Source organism: Jaculus jaculus, chromosome 4, assembly GCF_020740685.1.
Source record: "Jaculus jaculus isolate mJacJac1 chromosome 4, mJacJac1.mat.Y.cur, whole genome shotgun sequence".
Lineage (NCBI taxonomy): Eukaryota > Metazoa > Chordata > Mammalia > Rodentia > Dipodidae > Jaculus > Jaculus jaculus.
The window spans coordinates 160,898,275-160,924,181 of NC_059105.1; the positions used below are offsets into that span (position 1 = coordinate 160,898,275).

A 25,907-nucleotide genomic window follows, 5' to 3' on the forward strand; every position below is an offset into this window, starting at 1 on the left:
ACCTCCTACAGGTCTAACCACCTTTCTAAGCACCACCACCAGCTGGAGACGAAACATTCAAGCACGTGAACACAGGGCTCTTTCACATATAAGCCATAACATGATCCAAGAACAGCTTCATAGTAAAACCTACAATAGAATTTCAGCAAATACCAAAGCCCAGTCAATGTGACATAATATTAACCATTACATATTTTTTATCTTTGACTTTTTTGAGTTTGATTATTTTTCCAATTTATTGTGTTGGACTTCAAATATTTATTTGAAGCTTTTATTTGCTGTTTAAATAACTGCAATAAACACTACAAAATTGCCTTCAGGTATAATTCTAATTATATTACATACGTTTTTACATGCTATATTTTACTGTAATGTAGTTTAAAATATATTTCCATTTATGTTCTGATTTCTTCTTGACATATATGATATTTATAAGCATATTACCATTTGGAGGATTTCTTATTTCTGTTTTTGTTATTGAGAATCTTACTAATAAATCTCTCTTTAAGTTGTTTTTAATCAAGCATTTGTTCATGTTGACATGAAGATGATTTATTTTTAAGCCAATTTTCTGGTTAACTTTTAATTAAATATGAATTTAGGCCACTTACATTCAGAATTATTAAGCCTTTAGAAGGGGTAGTTCAAACCTGTATTCCCAGCAACTGTCTCAGGCAGGAGGATCACAGTGAGTTTAAGGCCATTCTGGGCTACAGCATGACATCCTGATTCAATATGAAACAAACATATAATAATTGAATTATATTCCTAATTCTTTGCATTTTTATTTTTATAATTGTAAGTCTTTCCTAGGTCTTAATTTGCTTATTTATTAGTCTAGTCACATTTATCCTTTTCTATGTTGTCTATAGTACTATCTACCTATCTCTTCTATGTATAGGACTCTTTTAAATATCTCCTGAAGTATTGGTTTCATGACCATGAATTCTTTTCATTTATGTTTATCACAGAAGGTCTTCTTTTCCTTCAAAATTTTGAAAGATAAATATGCCAGATATAATAATCTAGGTAGGTCATTATTTTCTCTCAAGGTTTGAAGCACATTATTCCATGTTCATCTGACTTTTTTTGTTGTTGTTTTGTTTTCTGAGGTAGGGTCTTGCTGTAGTCCAGAATGACCTGGAATTCACTATGTAGTCTATGTAGGGTAGCCTTGAACTCATGGCAATCCTCCTGCCTCTGCTTCCCAAGTGCTGGGATTAAAGGCATGTGCTGCCATGCCTGGCTTTGACTTTTTGATATCCACTAAGGAGTCTGCTATTATTCTTATAGCTTTGAATCACTCTGTAACTTGGTGCTTCTATCTTGACACTTATCCTTGTTTTTTAAATATTTTATTTTTATTTATCTGACAGAGAAAGAGAGAAATGAGGAGAAAGGGAGGGGGAGAGAGAGAGATGGGGAGGAAGGCAGATAGAGAAAGGGCCTCCAGCCACTGCAAACGAATTCCAGATGCATGTGCCACCTTGTGTATCTACCTTATATGGGTACTGGGAAATTGAACCTGGGTCCTTAAGCTTCTCAGGCAAGTGCCTTAACCACTAAGCGATCTCTCCAGCCCTTCAATATTCTTTGTTATACACCCTTGGTGTTTAACTATGTTACATGGGGAGGTTCATTTTTGGTCACATCTATTTGGGATTCAATAAGCCTCCTGTACCTGAATGTCCATCCATTTCTTCCCTAAGATTTTAGAAATTTTCTATTAATACATTAAGTATGTTTCTAGGTCTTTAGTTTGTACTTCTGCTCCTCCTAATCCCATAAATTACATCTTGTCATTGAATAGTCACTCAGAAGTCATGATGCTCTATTCATATTACATTTTTCTTTTCTTTGTTGCTGTGGCATGTTCTAATTCATCTATATTTTCTTCAAAATATGATATACAATTTTCTGCTTGATCCAGTTTATTATTAAGTGTTTTAATCAACTCAGGTTTTTTTTTCCTGAGGTTTCATTCCCAAAGTTTCAATTTGATTTTTTCAGAATCCCTATCTGTCTTATGAATTTATCTTTCATATCTCACAAGTCTTATTTCATTTAGCTGTATATTTGCACTCACTCTGAATTCATTAATGACTTCATTTATGTCCTTCTTAAATTCATTATTTTATAGTGATTCTTCTGAATTCTCAGTAATTCTAATAATTTTCTATTACTTGAGTCAGTTACTTTGTAATTATTAACTTTTTTTTTGGTTTTTCAGGTAGGGTCTCACTCTAGCCCAGACTGACCTGGAATTCACTATGTAGTCTCAGGGTGGCCTCGAACTCATAGCGATCCTCCTACCTCTGCCTCCCAAGTGCTGGGATTAAAGGCATGCACCACTATGCCTGGCTGAACTATTAACTTTTGAAGGAGTTGGGTTGTCTCATATTTCTTTTGGTTCAATATTTAGATTTACATATCTGAGTGTTATGTATTAGACAGATTTAGTTTTCCATAGTCTTTTAACTGAAGCATTTCACCAAGATTTGGGAAGGACTCGTTATGACAAGGGTGAAGTTGTAGCTAAACACATATCCAACATGTTCAACACATCCGGCTCAATCCCTAGTGCCACTCAGAGAAAAGCAAACTAACTGCAGTTGCTATTCTAATCAAAAGACAAATCAACCAAGGAAATAAATTAATTACTAATTGAAAATGATTACCACTACAACTTCAATAATGTGAGAGGAAAGACAATAATACAGTAACAGGAATAATAACCCACCAATCATGGGCTACAAGAGGGCCTACACTTGTTAAATTCTCTCTAAAGTAATAATGGTTATCCCATTTATCTGGTGCTAACTTTACTCTCCATTGGAGAACTTGCTTCTCTTTTTTAGATGGACACAGATCCTGAGTAGAGAATCAGCCCATCACTCAACTGGCCCCAGATGAAACCAAGAGTAATTGGGGAAATAAGCAAGAGTGCTGCTTTCTTAGTGAACCTGGTACCAGCACAATGGTGAAGGAGATAGACACAGAGAACACTCAACTCCTATCAAACCAGATATTTAGAGACAGAGGCTCCCAAGACCTCATCACTGAAGTAGACCCAAAGCAAACCCAACATGGCTCAGGGAAATTTGTGGAGGGGCGGAAAAATTGTTAGAGCCACATGTTGGGACATTATGCACAGAGACATTGTCTCTTACCCATAACTTATGGCTAGCCCCACAATGCACGACCCACATCCCCCAAGGAGGGTCCCTACGGAGGGGGGGGAAGACAGGGAGGAGGCTAACGATGGTACCAACATGGCTATATACACACTGTGTACATTCCTAATTTAAAGAAAAAAGATACTAGACAATATGGATGGGAATGAAAAAAAAAATAAAACTGTGAAGTAAACTAAAAAAGATTAAAACTAGACAAGGAATAACTAGATGGAGTAATGAAAAAGAATAAGAGATATATAGATTTAATTAAAAATAATTATGGGGAGCTGGGCATGGTGGCACATGCTTTTAATCCCAGTACTCAGGAGGCAGAGGTAGGAGGATCACAGAGTTTGAGGCCACCCTGAGACTACATAGTTAATTCCAGGTCAGCCTGGACTAGAGTGAAACCCTACCTTAAACCCCCTCCAAAAAAAGGGAAAACCAAGAAACTAAAAATGAAAATAACCATTTTTTAAAGGGTGAAAAATGAGAAGAAGAAATGAGACAGAACAATGGTCTAGTTAAAGAAATTATCTTAAAATGTGGAGAATGATAAGGCAGAGAGAGGAAGATAAAAACAATCATAAAAATCTAGCTTTGGGGCTGGAGAGATGGCTTGGCAGTTAAGCGCTTGCCTGTGAAGCCTAAGGACCCCAGTTGAGGCTCAACTCCCCAGGACCCACGTTAGCCAGATGCACAAGGGGGTGCACGCATCTGGAGTTTGTCCACAGAAGCTGGAAGCTCTGGTGCGCCCATTCTCTCTCTCCCTCTCTCCCTCTCTCCCTCTCTCCCTCTCTCCCTCCCTCCCTCCCTCCCTCCCTCCCTCCCTCCCTCCCTCCCTCCCTCCCTCCCTCCCTCTGTTGTTCTCAAATAAATAAACAAACAAAAAAATGTTTAAAAAAAAATCTAGCTTTGGTGGCTCATGCATATAATCCCAGAACTCAGGTTTGGGAACAGGGCCACAAGCCTGAGGCTAGTCTGGTTCCTATATCAAAAAACCATGTCAAAACAGAAAACCAAACAGGATCAAAGGTGACAAAATCTGTGGTTCTGCACATTGCCTCTGTAGCTTGAATCAATCAAAAAGCCAGGTTTAACCTTGGAGCCCTCTCCAGCTACTTCTTATCTAACCACCCTTGCAATGACTCTTTACATCTATATCAGCTCTTTTTATTTGCCTCCAGTAAGGCTTCTCTGAAATCCTGCAAATTTGTTGTGGTCTCTTTAACCCTTTTTGTAACCATTCTGTATCACACATACGTATATACATATAAATAAATATACAAATATATGTAATTTTTATGTCATGTGTGATCTGAGAGTTAATATTAGTAATTCAGATTGGAATAAAAGAACTTGTATCTGCCAATGGCTAAATAGCAAGGGTAATTGAAATTACTTGATGAATTATAGCCAATAAAATAATTGTAGTTACTGAATCATAACAAGGAAAGCATGACATCAGCAGACAGCTGGGTATCACATCTTGTCACATCAGCATGGAAGAAACAGCAAGAATGTGCTGAGCCTGAGACTACATAGTGAATTACAGATCTTACCAATATATTTGAGTCCTTCCTGCCTCAGTAGTTGGCCTATCCTAACCCCACAGACCCTCTTAATGGTGACGCTGCAGCCATGTACCTTCACCAACCAGAAGAATAGAAGCAGAAAATTAAAGAATACATCCAGAAATACGCAATGGAGGAGGCCCTGAAGGAGCAGGAAGAGGGCACTGGCGACAGCTCATCAGAAAGTTCTATGTCTGACTTTTCAGAAGATGAGGCCCAAGACATGGAGTTGTAGTAGAGAAAGTACCTGCTTTTCAGAGAGACTATTATTTCCTAACCAGGAGAAGCAGACTATAATATTCATATTTAGACAAAGCAATTTTTTTATTACTAAACAAGGTTTGTGAATAATTGCATTGATATAATATATCACCCTTTAGCTCTTGATTTCATGGTCATTTCTCAACCTGAGGTGCACAGCATATTCCCAGATTCCATTTTGGTAGCAATATTCAGTCTGAATGCATGCATTCATAAGTCCATTTGGCCAAGGCAGCCTGTGTGCTACTGAACTGTCAAAAGAAATAGCCACTCTGATAAGTAGACAGGAGTCAAACTAATGGGAAAAAGTTGCTTTTATCGATCATTCCAAAGAAACAAGCCAAATCTACCAGCTCTTGGATGAAGATAGAATAGTGCTTTTTTGGAGTGGGAAGGAAAGAAACTGGGGAGGAAAAGGCCTGCTTTACAAGCACGTAGAGCCAGCCATGTACAGATCAGCTGCTGCTTCCTCTGAGTCCTAAGTGGGTTGATTCAGTGGAGTAGCAGTGGAAAACAGGAAGCTCATTGGAAAAGTGAAATTTAGAAGCTCTTTTTTTTTTTTTTTAACTTAGATTTTAAGTACATTTTTATAGATCCCTGCCCTTCACACTACCAGACCTGCAGCCACATCATTTTACCTTGGAGAACTTTCTGAAGTGTTTGAACCCAGTTCTTTTTCTTGGGGTACTGCTTGTCATCCAGACCCTTTTTAAGACGCCTGGACAGGAGGGGGAAAGTAGCTGGAAGCTTCGTCCTCTCATCAAAAACAAGTGCAAAGTGTCGTCCTGTTCCTCTAAGCCAGTTCAAACCCCTGCTCTGGACTGAGACATTCAAATCTGGAGGCAGTTGTTTTTGTTCATTTGTTTTCATTTTGTTGGTGGCAGTGGTGTGTGTGTACGTGTGTGCATAGGCGCATTCTATTATTTGTGTAAATTGTGCTTAGACAGGTTACAGAATTAATGTCACCTACCAAGAGATAGTCTCCTTCTGGACAAAGTGCTCAGTGGACCATTAGATGGCAGAAAACATATGTGGTGGCTATGAGTTTTGCTTTTGGGAGCAGGAAGTGGATACTTGAGACCCACATACATCCTAAATTTAGAATGAATAATAATTGGTGAGCATTCTTGTATCCAAAGGGGCTCAACTTGGGAAAGGGAAGGGAAGGGAGGAGAAGGCTTTCTTCAGAGTGGCTGGAAAGAAGGGATTTGGAAGTGTGATGTGGGCCAGGTTGGGAAAGAGTATACTTTCCTCTGTGTACTAAGAGCAAGTCAGACAATTTGAAATACTGCTGCTAATCTGTTGTCTGCTCAGTCAACCCCATGCCCAGGTTCAAATTTCAGTGTCGCCTGCTGAACCTGGATAAAATTTGGAGACATTTTAGATACTAACTCTTTATTTTTGCTAAAACTAGGACAATAACAGAATTAGCCAATCCTAAAACCTTTCTAAATACAACTTTGGATGTCCCACAACTTTTCTTTTGAGGCCTGTTTTTAGTTAAGAAGTGCTGTTTTCCACAAGGTTAAGTCAGTGATGGTGGAATATAACCCTCTCTCTTTTTTTTTAATTCAAAAAGCACAGTCAATCTTTTCTTTGGAAAATCTATATAAATTACAATTTTTAACATAATTACTTTCCTAAATAAAAAGACAAAGAATTTAAACAAACAAACAAAAAGAGAATGTGCTTATGAATACTCAGTGAGGCTGGACTGCTACACTTCAAGGTCTGCCTCCAAGGATATGCCTCCTCCAGCAAGGATTAAATAAGCGGGTTCATCATAACACATGAGGCTATGGGGGATGTTTTACTCTCAAACCACCACACCACTGTATGGAGCACTAGAATCTTAAGACACCTACAATACTTATGTTGGACAACAATATCAGACTTATTTGCCGGTTTTCCTTTACTCCTCGGCCTGTCTTTGAGCTTTATACACTTTTCTGCTACTTCATCTACTCTGCTGTCATCTTAATAAATTTTTTGGATTATTTTCGTCAGCTTTATGGTGTCTATTTGGCATTTTACATATTTTTTCTTTGTTAAAAGTCTCATTTTGCTCATGCATTATTTTGTGTTTTGTTAAACACTTTATTTATTTGAAAGAGAGAGAGAGATAATGGGCACACTAGGGCTTTTAGCCACTGTAAACAAATTCCAGACACATGTGCCACCTTGTGCATCTGGCTTATGTGGGTCCTGGGGAATTGAACCTGGGTCCTTAGGCTTCTCAGGCAAGCATCTCAACTGACAAGCCATTTCTCCAGTCCTCATGTTTTGTTTCTTGACCCCAGAGAATATCTTTATGATTTATTTTCAATTATTGTCAGGTAAATCAAATAAAGTTATCTCAGGGCATTTGTTTGGAACATCACTGGGAACATCTTCTTTGTTCTTTATCTTCTGTTAATGTTTATGCATTAGACAAGGCAAACACATCTTGTCTTCCCCAGTAACTGTATACAGGAGATGTCCCTACCAATCAGCCTGGTTAGAGACACTGAGGTCCTCTACAGATTCTTTCCCTTCCCATGAATAAGCAGGCAGCTGAGGTTTTTTTTATGTGACCACTCTACTGAGGCAGACAGGGTCACTATGGCATCTAAAAGATCAAACCATCACTCTAGTTGTCCCCAGGCAGGCAAATTGTGACTGAGGTTACAGAAATTAAATTTCAGTGAGACATAAACTACTTTTATAGGTTTCACCAAAGAAATAAGGATACTGAACACACAAATCAACTTCTAACTCAAAGACCAAGATGAGAAATTTTTCTGTTATCTCTGTGCTGAGCAGTGGAGATAAACAATGTTCTTTACCAGCTCAACTTGCTGTCTTTTTAATTCTTTGGGCTACATCTTGTTGTGTTTCAGAACCTACATAATGGAATTCAACAAGGGTGTATCAATGGTCACTACAGTGCATCATTAAAATCTAACTGTTTTAATCTCTGCTACCCCTTCGGAGATGCAGCTTTGTTGCTGCTAACAATTTGACAAATGGAGATAGTTTCAAGAACTTCCAGACTATTCCTACTATGCCCCTAATTATGGTGTCAGGAAAAAAAATGAGCATTATTCTAAATACTAAGCATATCTTCTAAAATTATACATTATATTCATAAAAAAAACTGGGTGTAGAGTTTGTACCAAATGGATCTACTGGAAGCTTAATCTTGGGCCAAAAGCCCATTTCCATTCTGGTTACTTAGTTTCATACAACTTGCTACTAACTGCACGGTCACAATACTGTTGAAATTTATCAGTATCAATGCTTGCTCTAATCATATAAGTACCTGTCCTGAAAAATAACATAAATATTTCTGTAATTACTATATATGCTTATACAGACATTTCATAATCTTCAAAGGCAACTGTATTCCATTTTAATCACTATGGTCTAGATATGTGAACTTAGCTGATGATACTGTGATTTTTATATCTTGATGGCAAATAGCAAGAGTTACACTACTCTTGGTCCTTTTCTTTCTCCTCATGCAAATCAAAGAACATCCTGATCAGCTACCCACCTAATTTTGCTTCCAGAAACATCATGATATATAAGTTATTAGCATAGATTCCTACATTGCCACTCCAGCCTTGTTGCTTGTTATTGTAATTTACGTTCATATTGCCAAATGGTTAAATATTGTCACTTGGCCTCTACCAACATATGTTATCTTATCTTCATGGATATTATGGAGACTGGCTCTCTGCCATCATCTCCTACCATAAACAAAAGCCTAAAAAGGATAGCCACTACCCATGTTTTCAAATATGTTACTGTCTTTCCAGAATACTAAGTATGGACAGTGTCCTTAGAAGCCTCTTGAAGAGCAATCAGAAGCTAACTTGTGCAAACACAATTTCATTTTAACATTCTCAACTCCTGAATGTTGTTATTCCTTCTTTAATACCACACCAAAAGGCTTTAGTATCTCTAGTCATATGTCTTTGTTGAATGAAAGTACAAAGGGCCACCCTAGCAAATTACCATGACCAGATCCAAATGTCTTTGCCAAAGTATTAAGTCCCAATGGGTGAGTACTCTATGTAAATAAACTGTCCTCAATATAGTCCCCATGTTCAATCTTAAAAACCACATCCAAACACATTCCCTCAGTGACTGACAGCATCAAGTTCTTGGTTTCATTGATGAATATTCTATTTCCTTCATGTGTAGTCTATTTCTTCATAGCACAAGACTTAATATGTCTCTATGTTAAACTGTAGTAAGGTCTGTTCTGATCTGGTTATTAGCCTGAAGTAATGATATTCCTGGAGATATTATGAATAAAAATGTTACCATCCAAAGCAAGTGTCTTAAGTTAGGTCATTACACAGTCTCCTAGAAGAGAGAAACTATTTTCCCAAAGAAATAGTGAAGTAGTAATTGTACTCATCAGACAAGTTTATGGAAATTACAAGGGGCTCAAAGAACTACAGTTTTCTCAGTTTTAGCTTTATAAATTTTCCTATCCTAGTTATAGCGTTTGAAAAGTATGTTCAGAAAATCATATCTAGGGCTGGAGAGATGGCTTAGCAGTTAAGCACTTGCCTCTGAAGCCTAAGGACCCTGGTTCAAGGCCCGATTCTCTCACATTAGCCAGATGCATAAGGGGGCGCACACATCTGGAGTTTGTTTGCAGTAGTTGGAGGCCCTGGTGCACCCATTATCTCTTTCTACCTGCCTCTTTCTGTCTGTGTCTGTCGCTCTCAAATAAATAAATAAAAATGAACAAAAAAATTTTTAAAAATCACATCTATCAAGAACCTCTAAATATAACCTTGTTTTGAAACAGGGTCTTCTGCATATGTAATTGCTTAGGAACCTTGAGCTAAACTCATCCAGGACTTAGGGTGGGTCCAATCCAAAATCAAATAATCATATCCTTATAAGACAAGGAGACAAAACAGAGTCACAGAAAAGATGGTCATATGAAGATAGAGGCAGAAGTTGAAGTTTACAACTGTGAAAAATGTGAAAAAAATGAATATTTATTATATAAGTCATTAAATCTTTGGTAATTTGTTATGACAGCTCTAAGAAACTAATATACCAGATACTGGAGCTATGCTCTTTCCTAATCATAGATCTGACTAACAAATGCAATTAATCAAAACAATTTATCTTGTTTCCCTTATAAATAGTTCCTGAGCTTAGTTTTAGCAAAGTTTATTCTAGAGATATAAGCAGCAACAATTACTTTAAGGTAGTAGTTTTAAATGCCTCTGGGATGAGGCAAATTAGTATTTACCTTCCTGAATAATATAAACAGAATAAAAACCTGACCAAAAAACATGTCAACATCTTAATTTTTGAATGTTTCAAATATATTCCTAATGACTATGTGTATGGGCTCAGTGGTGAAGCCACATGCTAAATGGGCTAAACATACACAAAGCCTGGGTCTGATCCTCAGACCAAAGAGTCCTTCACATGACAAAAAAAGATGTGCAATATGTAAGATTAGATGTTGACAAATTATCTTAGAATATCTAGATGGAACTAAACTAGTCACAAGAGTCACTAAGAATGGAGGATGTTTCCCAGATAGGGTCAGAGTTTGCTGCTATGGACAAAGAGTTAGGTAGATGTGTCACTGTGGGCTCTGAAAACATAAGAGAGGTACAAACCTAGAAATGTGTGAAGCTTCTAAAAAGGCAAGAGAGAGATTTTTTTTCCTAGAATTATCTAAAGGAATGCCACCTTACCAATACCTGATATAGCTCAATAAGACGTGTTAGATTTAGAACTTACATAATTGTAATAAAGCTTTTTTGTTTTAAGACACTAAATTTGTGATAAGTTATGCCAGTAATATAATGCCAAACCAAGTCACATCAAAGTAAGCTACTTCCTATCAGTATCATTAATAATTATCATCACCACTTATCAGTTAAGCACAAGCACTTAATCTCTCATTGTCTTATCTTTCCAGCAGCCCCTCATCCCAATTAATCACAAGGAAATATTCAGGTGATTGTGATGTTACTGTATGACAGAGTTTAACATCACTCCATGTGGAAACTTCAACAAGTTCATTGATCTTAGAAAGAGAATAATTCAACTCCAAAATCATATCCTGAGAGTCAACAGTGTAGAACATGAGTCAGAAAAGCTTTTTTATGTAAAGGACCAGATAGTAAACATTTTAGGCAATGCAGATCACATAGTCACAAATGCTCAGCTTTGTTCTTAAGGTAAGGAAGCAGCCCTTGGCAATATTTTAATGAATGAAATGACTCTTCTAATAAGAGATTTTATAAAAACAGGCAACATACCAGAGTTGGCTTATGGGCTGAAGGTGTTAATCTCTGCTATTGAATTATTGTGACTTACTCTTTATCTGAACCACAATTTTGTAGAAACAAGGCTCATATGATAATGCTTCATGAAAAAGTACAATCTCTGGATTGCAATATTAAAGGAAAGAGAAAGTGAAGCAAAGAAGTAAAAGCAAAAACATTTCTTATCACAGGAGCCATTGTTTCATGGAAAGAAGCAGAAGAGACATACTGACAGTCACTTAGCAACTATTTCATCATCACACATAGCATGCCTGGAGTAATTTAAGTGAATCATAACTCAGAGCAATTCAGTCAAAGGGAGGAAGGAAGGATGAATTATTTCCTATCTCTTGTCTGACACTGGTTATAGAACATCCTTTCACATCAGAGTCGTGTCAGTTGAGCCTTTGGCAACTGTTAGGGAAGCTAGGTGGCATACCTTATGTTGTAACCCACCTTCTGAACACAGAATTAGGAAGGAGTTGTAGATGCTGGGCATAGCTATTGAACTTCAGGAAGTAGAACATGTATTAATAACCCCACCAAACCTAAAACGAAGTATGTAGCCAAGTGGAGGCAAAGCTGGAAGAATCTCAAAAGACAAAACTCATTACCACATCCTACATAAGAATCTCTCAGTAAAAGACTAATGTGAAATTTCCTTAGGAAAAATGTTTTGGGGAAAGATGACATATCTTCTGACTTCACATGACCAAGTCTAGTTTCTGCAGGCTCCCTCATGTCAGTCCTTTTTCCTTCTTTCATTTCACCTGCAAGCCTCCAAGGGAAGCTTTCTTCTTCCAAGTTAAATTTGTGCCAGAAATATAAAAACGTTGAAATAAAAAATCTAATTTTATGTATACATTATGTAGATGTGTTAATATATTTCAAAAAATCTAAAAATTGGGAATAATCATCTTAATATATGTAGAAACCTATCTAATAAAATTCTATAGCATTCATAATCTGAAACTTAGGATATTAAAAACACATGGGAACATCTTTCTTTTCTATGCTCAGAACCAAATGTAGAGCCTCCACTTGTTAACTAAATCCTCAACCTCAAGAGGATACATTTGATGTTCATCAAAGCAATCAACGAAATAAATGTGGCAACATTTTAATGCTGAAGTCTTTGAGGCATTTCCTTTGAGGCTGAAAACTAAACAAAATTCCCACTAAAACCATTTACATTCAACACTGTACTAGGTTCTGGCCAACATAGGCTACTAAACAAAATATCTAGTGCCAGTGATATGATACCTCCCTGCTATTGGCAAAAGAGTCTCCTGAGACCTCTAACTTGATGGTAAGACTGTTGCTAAAGACATCTCTTGCTTCAGTTCAAGTACACGGAGAAACTAAACTAGAAGTGAGCTGGACGTCTCTTCCCTGATACTAGCTTTCATAGTACCAAAGGTGCTATATACATTGCTGGGTGAGAAAAGTCATGAACAGTCTTACTCAATGTAGTCTTACCACCCATGTGAACCCTACATGCTACAACTAACCAGCCAGACAAGATGTGCCCACTGGGGTAATAGTGGCATGACTTACGGGGTTTACCAACTGCTTTCTGATTGGATTTGAGGCTGGCTTCACAAGACAGAATTCATGCTTAGTGCTGTAACTAGTCAAAAGTCCACAGCTAGGAAGGCCACAGGTCCTAAGGGGGAACACTGCTACTTCTATTTTGCTAAATAGACATGAGCTGGTCAAACTGCCTTCTAAATATCTATGTTTATGTTTGCATATTAGCGCTTCCCTCAGCTTTGGTCAGAGAGGCTTCTTTTTGTAGTGTGCAATGATTACTGGGAAGCCTCAAGACTCATCAAAGTGCTGAGAGTAATTACTGAATCAGCCTTAAATGGAAACTCTATCACCCTTCCAAACCCATTTTGTTGCTTGTTTCTTAACATGTATACTTAATATTTTAGGCTTATATTATATATAAAGGTGTCTCTACTCAATAATAGAAAACCGTATCACACAAATTCCTTCAAATACTTTCTATTTTCTACTGTGAATAGTCTAAGGTGGGAAAGTTGCTCTTTTTTTTCCCAAAATGGATAGCCAAATGTCTAACATCATTTATTTAATAAGCTAATTACATCCTAAAGTATTTCTCTATAGTATACAAAATTCATTGAAGCGTATGAACCATTTCAGGAATATCTATTTAGATTTATTTGTCTTCTTCTATGCTCTTGTACTAAAATCACTGTATTTCTTTTTCAAAAAATGTTCTGGGGCTAAAGATATGGCTTAGTGGTTAAGGTGCTTGCCTGAGAAGCTTAAGGATCCAGGTTAAACTCCCCAGAACCCATGTAAGCCAGATGCATATGGTGGCACATGCTTCTAAAATTTGTTTACAGTGGTTAGAGGACTTGGAATACCCATTCTCTCCCTCCCTCTCTCTCTCTCATAAATAAATAAATAAAAATAAAATATTAAAAAATGTTCTGACTAATCTTGTATATTCTCTTTTTTGGTTAATATTAAGACCTTTTGAATTTTTCAATAGTAAATAAATTCTGATAACACTTAATTGGAATTACATCATATTTATGGATCAGTTAGAAGAATCCAACATTTTTCTATTAAGTGAACTTATCTTGTAAGTTGGACTTTGTTAGACTACCTCAATTTCTATCCTTTACAAGTAAACAAGAGGGCTTGGGAGATGGCTAAGTGGATAAAGTGCTTGTTGATAAAGCATGAGTATTGGAGTTTGGATCCTCAGAACCGATGTAAATGCCAGGTGGGCATGGCAGCCCACCTCTAATCCAAGCACATAGGAGGCTGATACAGGGGATACTTAGGGCAAGCTGACTAGTGAGTATAGCCAAATCAGTGAGCTCTGGGCTTCAAGTGAACTGTGACTCAGTAAATAAGGGGATGAGTGACCAAGGAAGATATGCAGCATCAACCTCTAGCCTCCACATACACATACACATATGCTTATGCACCTATACACATATAAACATACATACAAACTTACACATACACACATGCTCTACATACACATGCAAAAAAATTTAAATAAACTAGGATGAACCTACAGTAAATAATTTATTTTCCAAAAGTTCCTAGTAAAAATTATATATTTGAAGTAATATTTATGCAATTTTAGATTATTTTCGTATTACTAAATTTAATTTTTTAATCATCAAAGACAAATTATGAAATAATCAAGATGAATTAGAATTGTTTCTGTAACCTGATAGTGTGTTGGATTCTTTTGCATAGCTATGGCCAAAATGCCTGACAGAGTAACTGAAGGGGGAAAGATTTATTATGGATTAGTTTAAGAGGAGTCAGCTCATCATGGTAAAGATGAGCAGAAGTGTCCATGCTATAAAGGATCAAGGACACAGAGAAGGCACATAAAGGGCCAAGAGGAAAAGGATCCCCAAGGGCACACTCACAGTGGCTACTTCTTCCAATGAGGCTCCATCTCCTGCCTTTTACCATCTTCCAATAATGCTATAATATTATGAATCTATCAAGGATTAATCTATTTATCAAGTTAGAACCATCATGATCTAACTCTCTAGAAACTTCATCACAGATAGGACCATAGGTGTGTTTCACTAACCTTTTAAAAAATATATTATTGGGGTGGAGAGATGGCTTAGCGGTTAAGCGCTTGCCTGTGAAGCCTAAGGACCCCAGTTCGGGGCTCGGTTCCCCAGGTCCCACATTAGCCAGATGCACAAGGGGGCGCACGCATCTGGAGTTCGTTTGCAGAGGCTGGAAGCCCTGGTGTGCCCATTCTCTCTCTCTCCCTCTATCTGTCTTTCTCTCTGTGTCTGTCGCTCTCAAATAAATAAATAAATAATTTAAAAAGAAAAAAGAAAAAAATATATTATTATTGGGCTGGAGAAGTGGCTTAGTGGTTAAGGCACTTGCCTGTGAAGTCTAAGGACCCAGGTTTGATTCTCCAGGTCCCATGTAAGCCAGATGCACAAGGTGGTGCATGCATCTGGAGTTCGTTTGCAGTGGCTAGAGGCCCTGGCATGCCCATTTTCACACACACACTCTCTCTCCCTCCCACCCCTCTCTTTGTCTCTAATAAATAAATAAAAATAAATTTTTTAAAAATTACTCATTTGCAAGCAAAGAGTAGAGAGAAGAAAGACATAAAATGAGCATGCCCGGGTCTCCAGCTACTGCAAACAATATCCAGATGTGTAAGCCACTTTATGCATCTTGCTTTATGTGGGTACTGGGAATCAAACTCAGGCCATTAGGCTTGGCAGGCAAGTGCCTCAAACACTAAGCCATCTCTCCATCCCATCATTAACCTTTTAATGCAATTAAGGTGACAATAAAATGTAACCATCACAAGTAACATTACCTATAATAGTACACACTTATAAAATCAAAATTGTATAATATATATTACTGAATATCGATCATTTATTGATATCCAAACTGAATAACAGAGATACATTATTGGTGACATAGGTTACCTTATTATTAAATAGAATCATAGAATATCTGAAAGTGCAAGCTGTTTTATATGTTACTTTCTCAAAATCTCAGAATCAAATATCAAATTCAGCTTTAGTCAAACCAAAAACTTGACAGGATGAAGAGGAAGAGGAGAAAAAGAACAAGGGGGGGGGGGTGGAACACAAGAAAACAAAACAAAAAATTTAGAGACTATTATTAGCATGAGTAATTCATTTATTTTATATTTCATTTTTAGATATGACTGCATGTTACAAACTGAGCTAAATAATGGATATAAAATAACAGTAAGAAATGTACTTTTTTATGGAATGAGGAAAATCAAAGAATAATAGCAATATAATACTTACTTTCCCTTCGTCTCTAGGGCTATCACTTAAATGGACAACTGGACCTGGATGAGTCTTGGTGGACCTGTTGAATCAATTAAAAATGGTAATTAAAAACTAAAGGTTATAGATGAACACAAACAATGGATTACACTGTAGTAAACTCCTGATATTCTAGAGTTAAGCTCAGATTACCTGAATTTTTGGTTTTATTACTTTTCTTCCCCCTGTAAATCTATTCTGATTTTTTAAAAATCAGGTCTTCATTAAGAATGAGATACTTTGTTATTTGTTTGCTGTCACATATGAGTCCCTGAATAGTTTAATATAGTATTACTTATAAAACTTTGTATAATAAGACACAGCAATGACCTGTTATCAACAAAATGAAAAGTATGTTAATGATTTAAGATTTTGTTTGACATAAAATTTCCTCTGAATTTTGCCTCTCAAAGGAAGTACAATGGAACCTTTGATTTATAAAGAAACTTACTCTATTGGCTATCTAGTGATAGCTGTTTTACAGAAAACAAGTTCACTTTTAGTTTCTCATTTACCTGCTTTTTTAGCACAATCAGTAACAAATAATTATGTATCTAATATCCTCCTCTAAACACACTTTGCTGATCTAACTTTAAATTTATGTGACTCTAATATATGTGGTATGCTTATTTTGTAATATCCAATTTAGCATATTGTTAAGTATAATTATGTCATGGTTAAACATAATATGATGTAACATGACCAGTGAAATATTTCTTCTTAACAATCTAATTGTGTCAGGCTTATCTTATTATGATTCTGAGAAGGTTTTGGTTTATTTCTTAAGCAAGCATGAAAACAATAAAAGATTCTGCACAAAACAATAGAAGTTATTTTGAATCAGATAAAAGTGATAATTAATTCTATTCTCATCTTACATTGATTTCTAAGAGTGACCCACAGGAATATAGATTTATTAGACATTGATGAATTTTTGTCAGTGGATTCATTTCACATTTTCTCATCTAAAAATCAATCTAAAAATGAACAGGACCAATATATTTACAGAACAACTGTATGGACTAGAAATTATATACATGAAAAGCAAGCCCAACTCCCCATTCCACCTAGCTGTGTAGGAAATGTTAATCAACGCCCAACAGGAACACCTAACCTCACCCCTCTGCACGGAAGATGTCAGCCAGCAAGCAGCAGAAGCAGCCCTGCCTGGTAGCCTACCTAGCCTGCACTGAGTAGAAACAGACATCAACCCCCCCCCCCAACCTGGCTGCAAAAAAGATGTCAACAAGTGCCAAGAAGGAGCAGACCCCAACACTAGCTAACCCAGCCACATTGGAGATGACAATCAGTACTCAAGAAATCACCAAGATAGAGTGGTGCTCTAAGACCAAGGCCCACCTTGGGCTCTAGCCCCACACGTAACCAACATGAATCCTCTACAAGTAAACTTCACCAAGAATCACAGTGAAATACAAAAGGGTCTTCTACTGCTAGGCATAAGCAGGTAAGTGGGGAGCACAACTATGATTCTGCCTAAAGTAGTTACAAGAAAAGCAATTACTAATGGAAATGAAATAAACTATCAGTTAATACTGGAAATGGGAGAAGTTTAAATCTGGAACAGATATGAAAATCACAACAAAGAAACACAAAGAATTTGAAGGGGAAACCCATTACAATCCATTGCCAGACTTCCAACTCCCCTATAACCAAAGATATAATCAAGAAAATAGGGGAAATGTCACAGAAAAAACATCAGAAACCTACTTCTAAATGGGGTCAATGGCCATATAGAAGACTGAAATAAGCAGACAAACTAAGGAAATACATTCAAGGCAATCTCCAAATTGAACAAAACTTTTAGCAAATTGTAGCAGAAAGCTCAAAACATAGAGGAAAAATTCAGCAAGTATATCAAAACATTGAAAAGGAACCACATATTGGGGGAAGGGAGGGTATTAGCATGGGATACTTTTTATAATCATGGAAAATGTTAATAAAACTTGAGAAAAAAAAGGAACCACATATCAATCAAATAAAAATCACAACAGAGTGTATCACTAACAGACAAGATCACAGAGAAGAACAAATTTCAGAGATGAGGGACAAAGTCCAGATAATAATGCACATAGACATATGCAAGGAACAAAAAGCAAGGGACATGAGAAATGCTTCCAAGAAGTCTGGGACACTTTCAAGAGACCAAACCTTAAGGTACATGGAGTACAAACATGAAGTTAGATCCACATATCTAATCCTACACAATGGTCAATTCAAAATGGATTAAAGATCTTAATTTAAAACCAGAAACAACAAAATGACTCAAGGAAAACACAAGGTATACACTGGAAGTTATAGGCATAGGTAAGAACTTTTTGAACAGAACTCCAAAAACATAAATACTCTCAACAAATGGAATTCTTCACAGCAACTGAAAGTATAAGCAGGGTGAAGAGAAAGCCTAAAGAATGGAAGAAATCATTCCCAGTTATTCCTTGGATAGAGACTGCTATCTTGAATATATAAAGAACTGTGATAATTAAACAGTAAAAAATCTGCCAATCAATAAATGGGTTAATGAAATGAACAGACTGTGATCAAAAGAAGAAACACAAATATAGCCATTAGAGATATGCAATTTAAAACCACTTAGAGATTTTTATCTCACTCCTTGAATAATGCTATCATCAAGAAAATAAATGACAATAAATGCTAGAAAGGGTGTGGGGAAAAGAGGAACCATTATTCATTGTTCACTGGAGTGTAAAAAATTTCAGCCACTATGGAAATCAGTTTGGGGGTTTCTCAAAAAGCTACAAATAGGAATCCCATATTACCCAGCTACACCACTCCTGGTCATAATATCCAAAGGACTCTGTACCCTACAACAAAGTTACTAGTACACCCATGTTCATTGTTTCTCTATTCACAGTATCTAGGAAATAGAATCAAACTAGATGTTCATCAACTGACAAAAATGTGGTACATATCCTCAATGGAATTTTACTCACCTATAAACAAAAAATTGAAGGTAGACAATTTGCAGGAAAATGGATATAACTAAAAAATGATTATGCTAAGTGAGGTAACCCAGGCCAAGAAAGACAAAAACCTAGTTCAGAACTTTTATATATTTTAAACAAAAATACAAAAACAACTCACATCATACTTAAATATTCTGGTGGCCAAATAAATATATCTCTGAATCATAATTGGTTCAGTGAGCACTAAAGTTTGCTACTTCCCTACAGATTCTTCATGTAAAACTTCATTCTCATGGTTTCTGCAACAATGTATTTTCTGATGTCTCTCATTAGCTTCAGATCCATATATGCCACCTCCTACTATTTACCCATATCAACTCCATTTAAATGTTCTAAATATCTATAACTCAACCTAAAATTGAATTCATAGTTTTGCTCCAAACCTACTCAATGTCTTCCTCTCCCTCACTAAATTACATTTTAAAGGAATATAGTACACATCCCTGATACTGAAAACTTAAAACAGGGGTTGTCATGAGCCCTAGGTGTGTAACATCTGCTGATGTCTGGAAAAATATATAAACTATGTTTATCAAACTGCCCAGCAAGCACTTCTCTTAATATATATACCCTTATATTAACGCTACTCTCACTTTGGATAGAGAATCTTCTCTTTTCAGATGGCAGTGACTTTGGGATGACTCAGAAGGTATCATAGTGCTGGAAAGAAGTGACTGGAGTACTGAGTATCATCTCTATCACACCTTCCACGGCTCAGGGTCTAATGCGCAAGAGGTGGCGGAAAGAATGTAAGAGCCAAAGGAAGGGTAGGACTCCTTACAATGTGCTCCCTATGGACATAAAATGGCCTGGATATCCATGACCTCATAGTGCCTGACACTACCTACACAAGACCAGCATAAGAGGAAGAAAAGATCATGACATCAAAATAAGAGAGAGACTGATTGAGATGGGGAGGGGATATGATGAAGAATGGAATTTCAAAGACGAAAGTGAAGGGGGAGGGAGGGTATTACCATGGGATACTTTTTATAATCATGGAAAATGTTAAAATTGAGAAAAAATAAGTAAAGGAATATATTATTGTTTATTTGGGAAGAGAGAGAGAATGCAAATGGGCTCACATGGCCTTTTGCCACCAAAAACAAACTCCAGATGTGTTTGCCCTTATGTGGATACTGGGGAAATCAAATTCAAGTCATCAGGCTTTGCAAGCAGGCCCCTTTAAATCAGTGAGCCACCTCTCCATGCCAAGTTAACATTTTAAACAATAGCTGAAGACAAACACCTGAATGTCATTAATAGTTTTCCCAATTCTTTTTACTTTTTTTATAACTTCTAAATATTTTTAATGTTAGGTTATTTCCAAGTTATAAATACCATAAAAACTTTATTTTAACCAGAAATGCATGCTCTTCTCTCCAATTATTTCTCCATACTTGCTTTCAAGGTAGTCTTTAAAAAATAAAAATTAATCAAATCAAATATGACTTGAAAACCTAGCTTACTATCAGTCAGAAGTTCAAACTGCTCATTTGGGCTTAAAAGAATGTTCATATTACAAACACTGGTAATCTCCTCAGTTTTATCTATCTTTAAACAGGAAATTCTCTCATATTCCTTCATTTGGACATTCTGCTCTCTCTGCCCAAAACACTGTTGTCCTCATCTCTTTAGTCATTCTTCAGAATCCTCAAGGCTTTCAGTGTCAATTTGGGACTACCAAGGAATCCAGCCTCACAGACTAAGCAGCTACCATGTTCTCAGCCTAACAGATAGCCACCGTTGGACTGCCCTGCCCATATCGTGTAAAACAGTCTAATAAATTTTCTTTGTCATATGAGAGCTATGTTCATCTAGAGAACCCAGACTAATATGTACGTACATAAATGATGATTAATTTTTTATAAAACAGTATGTCCTCATTGTGGTTACACTTAAGTTGATTATGATTTCCATGTATAATTAGTATACTATTTTATCATGACAGTCTATAAATTAGACAATTAGTTAGTCTTTGAAAAACCAAAAATTAACACACAGTAATACTACTATACCTATTTTTAAATTTTTATGGATTTGTTTGACTTCAATTTCACTAAATTATAAATCAATAATACACTTACCAAATTACTATATTCAAATATATATTACATAGCTATACAAGGCATTTTAGTTAAATAAAAATGATATCCAAGTTCAAACTTACAGTTCAATTGCTTTGTTCCACATGATAACATATCCAGAAAGAATGAATGACTCAATATTTACAATATGTGTGTTTCCTCTTTCTGTTCCAACATAAAGCCATTTACTCTGGAAAGGTAGATGACAGTAAGTAATTCTGAAAGAAAGAAAATTACAATTAAAATATCTAAATTTAAATTTTTCTCAGTGATTTTTCCTTATACATATTACCACATTTAGATGCAATTATAGTCATATAAATGTCGAAATAACATTTACTATATTATTTAGAGTATTTAGTATTTAGTTATTAGTAAGAAGGTATAGAATTAAAAATAACAGCATATCATTAAAAACAACAAAGACTCACTCTCGCTTGCTTACTCTCTCTTTTTCTCTTTCTCTTATAAAAACAAAAAAACAAGCTGGGCATGGTGGCAGCCTTCTTTAATCCCAGCACTTGGGAGACAGAGGTAGGAGCATCGCCAAGAGTTTGAGGCCACCCTGAGACTACATAGTGAATTCCAGGTCCGCCTGGGCTATAGTGAGACCCTACTATGGGGGAAAAAAAAGACTGGAGAGATGGCTGAGTAGTTAAGGTGCTTGGTTGTGAAGGTTAAGGATACAGATGTGACTCCTCAGAACCCACTTAAGCCAAGTGCACAAGGTGACACATGCGTACAAGGTGGCAAGATGAGTTAGGAGTTCAACTGCAGTGGCTAGAGGCCTGGGCGTACCAATTCTCTCCCTTTCTCTCAAAAAAAAAAACGTCATTATTAAATAACTGTATGGGCATGAATGTGCATTGTTTGTAATTTTAACCAAATTTAACTGAAACATAAAATTACAACATTTGTATGTATATATTAGTGGGGCCCCATCCAATGTTTGTATCTGTATAATGTTTAAATCAGGGTTATCATTGCTTTATGGGGTTTATGGAGAAAGCTTTTTCAAAATGTTTTTTCTACCTTTATATATATATATTTTATGAGAGAGAGAGAGAGAGAGAGAGAGAGAACGAGCGAGTGAGTGAGTGACAGTATGTCAGAGAGAGAGAGAATTGGTGTGCCAGGGCCTCCAGCCACTGAAGTCGAATTCAGAGCGCCACCTTGTGCACATTTGTGACCTTGTGTGCTTGTTTCACCTTGTGAATCTGTCTTATGTAGGACCTGGAGAGTTGAACATGGGTTCTGAGGCTTCACAGGCAAGCACCTTAATTGCTAACCCATCTCTCCAGCTCTCTTCTAGTTTTTTTAAAAATCCATACATGTGGTTGTTTGGCTTTAAGTTGTCCCTATAGCCACATGTGTTTGTGATTGAGCCTCCCATTTGGTCCCCAGCTGGTGATACCTCTGAGACATGAAGCCTTGTAGGAGGTGTGTTGCTGGAGCAGACCTTGAAGTTTATTAGTCCAACCCACTGGGTATTCAGAGCTCAGCTATCTTGCTGAAGCTGACAGTATGTAATACCTGCTCGACCATGCGCTTCCTGCCATGATGAAGCTACTCCTCAAAACTATTAGCCAAAATGAGCTCATTCCTCACATAAGCTGCTTCAGGTTGGATGTTTTGACCCAGCAACAAAAAGGGAACTTTTTTAGTACAGAATTGTTATTTATAGTCACTGTACTGCGCAATAGTACTCCAAGATCCTTGCTAATATCTGTCACTTAGTATCAATTAATCAATATCTTCCCTGTCCTTATTCTTTTATTTATTGGTTTTTAAGGTAGAGTCTCACTCTAGTCCATCCAGGCTGACCTGGAATTCACTATGTAGTCTCAGGATGGCCTTGAACTCACAATGATCCTCCTACCTCTACCTCCCAAGTGCTGAGATTAAAGGTTGCACCACCAAGCCCGCCTGATAAACACCATTCTAACCTCTGAGGTTAGCTACATTATTTGACATTCTAGAAACAGCACTGCACAATATTTATGTATTTTTGTTTTACTAAGAAGAAAACAGGCTGATTTTTTTTGTGTGTGTTTTATACTTGCCTATGACCAACAGCAAGTAAGAAGTAATACTATGATGCAAATCCATTAAATTAACATCTTTCCACTACGCTCTATTGTTACTTAGATGAGTCAACTCAAAAGTGAATTAGGTATATATCAAATGTAAATTTCAGAGTTCACAAAGGAGTTGTAGTTATGTCCATATGAGTGTATAAATAATTTACTTTGTTCAGATGCTTGGTATTTATGTAATAAAAGGAAAGCACTGAAGGTCAGAGCAGCAGTCACATATTTCAGAAGGGGGCCGATGCCTCTAGGTATGACATCCCAACCTGTGGGAGAGCCACTGACTTCTTCTAGTTTTATTGCTCTATTTTCATCTTCATTTGGGCCCGCTGACCAGCTCTTTGACTTGTTATATAACCACTGCAAACATTACTCCTATATATTGAGTCTTTTATTCACATCATCATCAGTTTATCCATTTTGGTTTAACTATGCTCTTTTAAGTGACTTTTCAAAAAAAAAATTTTTAGTGACTTTTAAGAAGAGACTAAATCCATAGTTAATCTCTTGGCAGAACTTGCTATTGCATCATAATAGTTCCTGGAATTTACTTAAAAGAATAGCTAGTAAACTATTAGAAGAGCTGAACAAAATTTTGGCACTAGGCAGATAGAACAACTTGAAATAAATAAGAAACCATGAATGATCAATTTCCAACATTATTCTAGCTTGTCAAATGAAACTTTAGAAGGTAATAGTATACAACAGTGAACAGTGAACAACCAACAGTCCTATCTACATTCTCAGTCTTATTTCACTCAGTTTTTCATCAGCCTGCCTCTCTAAAGAAAATTTCATCTATTCAGAGCTGGAGAGATGGCTTAGTGGTTAAGGCGCTTGCTGTGAAGTCTACAGACCCATGTTCTACTCTCCAGATCCCATACAAGCCAGATGCACAAGGTGATGCAAACACGCAAGCTCACACATACACACAAGGTGGTACACTAGAGTTTGATTACAGTGGCCAGCGGCCCTGGCATGCCAATTCTCTCTCTATCGAAGAAAAAAAAAAAGGTCATTCTGTTGGGCTTGCCTCAAAAAAATGTAAGAAAAGAAAAGCTGGGCATGGTAGTACATGCCTTTAATCCCAGCACTTGGGAGCCAGAGGTAGGAGGATTGCCGAGAGTTTGAGGCCACCCTGAGACTACATAGTGAATTCCAGGTCAGCCTGAACTACAGTGAGACCCTACCTAGGGGAAAAAAAATTCACCTATTCAAAATATCCTGTAAAAGTACCATTCATGCTACATCCAAAAACCTAGAAGACCTGCTATAACATAAGGAATTGCAAAGTTAACTAACAATCTAATCAATGTATAGCCTATTTGATACTGGCAATGTTTTATTAGACTGTAGAGTTACTATTTCCAAGAAATATTAATATTTTAAAGTATGTAACCTGATGGTCATGCTTCTAAGCAATGGAAGGAACAATTTTCAATTCAATCTTCAGCAGGAAGAAGAAGCCCTTTTTAACGAGGATTTGAGATTACACTTTCTAAAATGCAATCTTAGAGGTACAAATAGGACATAAGGAAATTTCAATATCATATAGTCATTTCAAGAGTTCTCAAGTTTGAGAACTTCCATGTTTCAGTAATTAAACCTGAAGGAAGAGACATAATTCAAAAGTAAACAGACTTTATAGTATAAGAATAATCACTTATATGAAGAAGAACCTAACAGAAACAGAACCGCTAACTAGTAAGTACTTCTTTATGATCCTTATTAAAGAGAAATTAGAGCCTTGATACGAAAAAGATTACATCTTCTATTTAACACCCAACTGATGTGCAATGGTTATAATAACTATTTAAAATGTGCAAACTTAATCTCAATAACAGTGAGTAATATACTTAGGATGACTGACATAGGTGAAGGAAGGGGTATGAGTATGCTTGTGCTGTATTCTATAAACCTTTCAAATGGACTGGAATTCTTGGGACATTAGTAGAATGAAGTTTTGTTTGTTTGTTTGTTTGTTTTCCACTGTGTCACATGAATTTCCCTAGTCAAGTTCCTCATAAGAGTTCTGGCTCCCCTCTGAAACCTCATGAGCGGGCCTCCACTGTCTGCATTTCTCTCAGCCTTCTGTTCATTCACGCTCCCATCAGAATGGCCCAATCAAGCTCTGCCCAAGTATTCAAGGGATTTTCTAACCCATAGTCCCAAATTCTTTAGCATTCCTCCCACAAAACAGCCCCAAATGCCTATAAGCCACTTACTTAAGTTTATCTCAGCAATAGCTCCACTCCCTGTACAATTTTTTTCTGGATTTCTTACTTTCTCATTTCTGTGACCAAAACCTTATGGGAAACAACTTAAGGGAGGAAGGGTTTATTTTGGCATACAGTTTGAGGATACAGAATATAAACTGCTAGGATATAAACAGTGGGGATATGGCTGTGTGGTCTCCTAAGGAAAAGAAGAAGGTGAAAAAGAAGGTACAGGGTAATTAAGAGGGTAATGACAATAATAAAAATCACAATAGTTGGGAAAAAGAAGAGAGCTATACTATGACTCTAACAGTATCTAAGTGAAAGAGCTGATAGGCACGAATTTTAGTGGAAA

At 36.6% G+C, this 25,907-nt stretch overlaps 1 protein-coding gene across 10 annotated transcripts in view; it reads right to left on the bottom strand.

Annotated features, from left to right (window-relative positions):
- The window catches only part of Stxbp5l (syntaxin binding protein 5L), a 265,174-nt gene that overhangs the window by 167,515 nt on the left and 71,752 nt on the right, over positions 1 to 25,907 (bottom strand). For all 10 annotated transcript variants that reach the window (XM_045147811.1, XM_045147808.1, XM_045147806.1 and 7 more), the window contains exons 6-7: positions 21,330 to 21,464; positions 16,134 to 16,197 (exon numbers count right to left, since the gene is read on the bottom strand). In XM_045147811.1, coding sequence (XP_045003746.1) covers positions 16,134 to 16,197; positions 21,330 to 21,464 — 199 coding nt within the window. The remainder of the gene's footprint in view (positions 1 to 16,133; positions 16,198 to 21,329; positions 21,465 to 25,907) is intronic.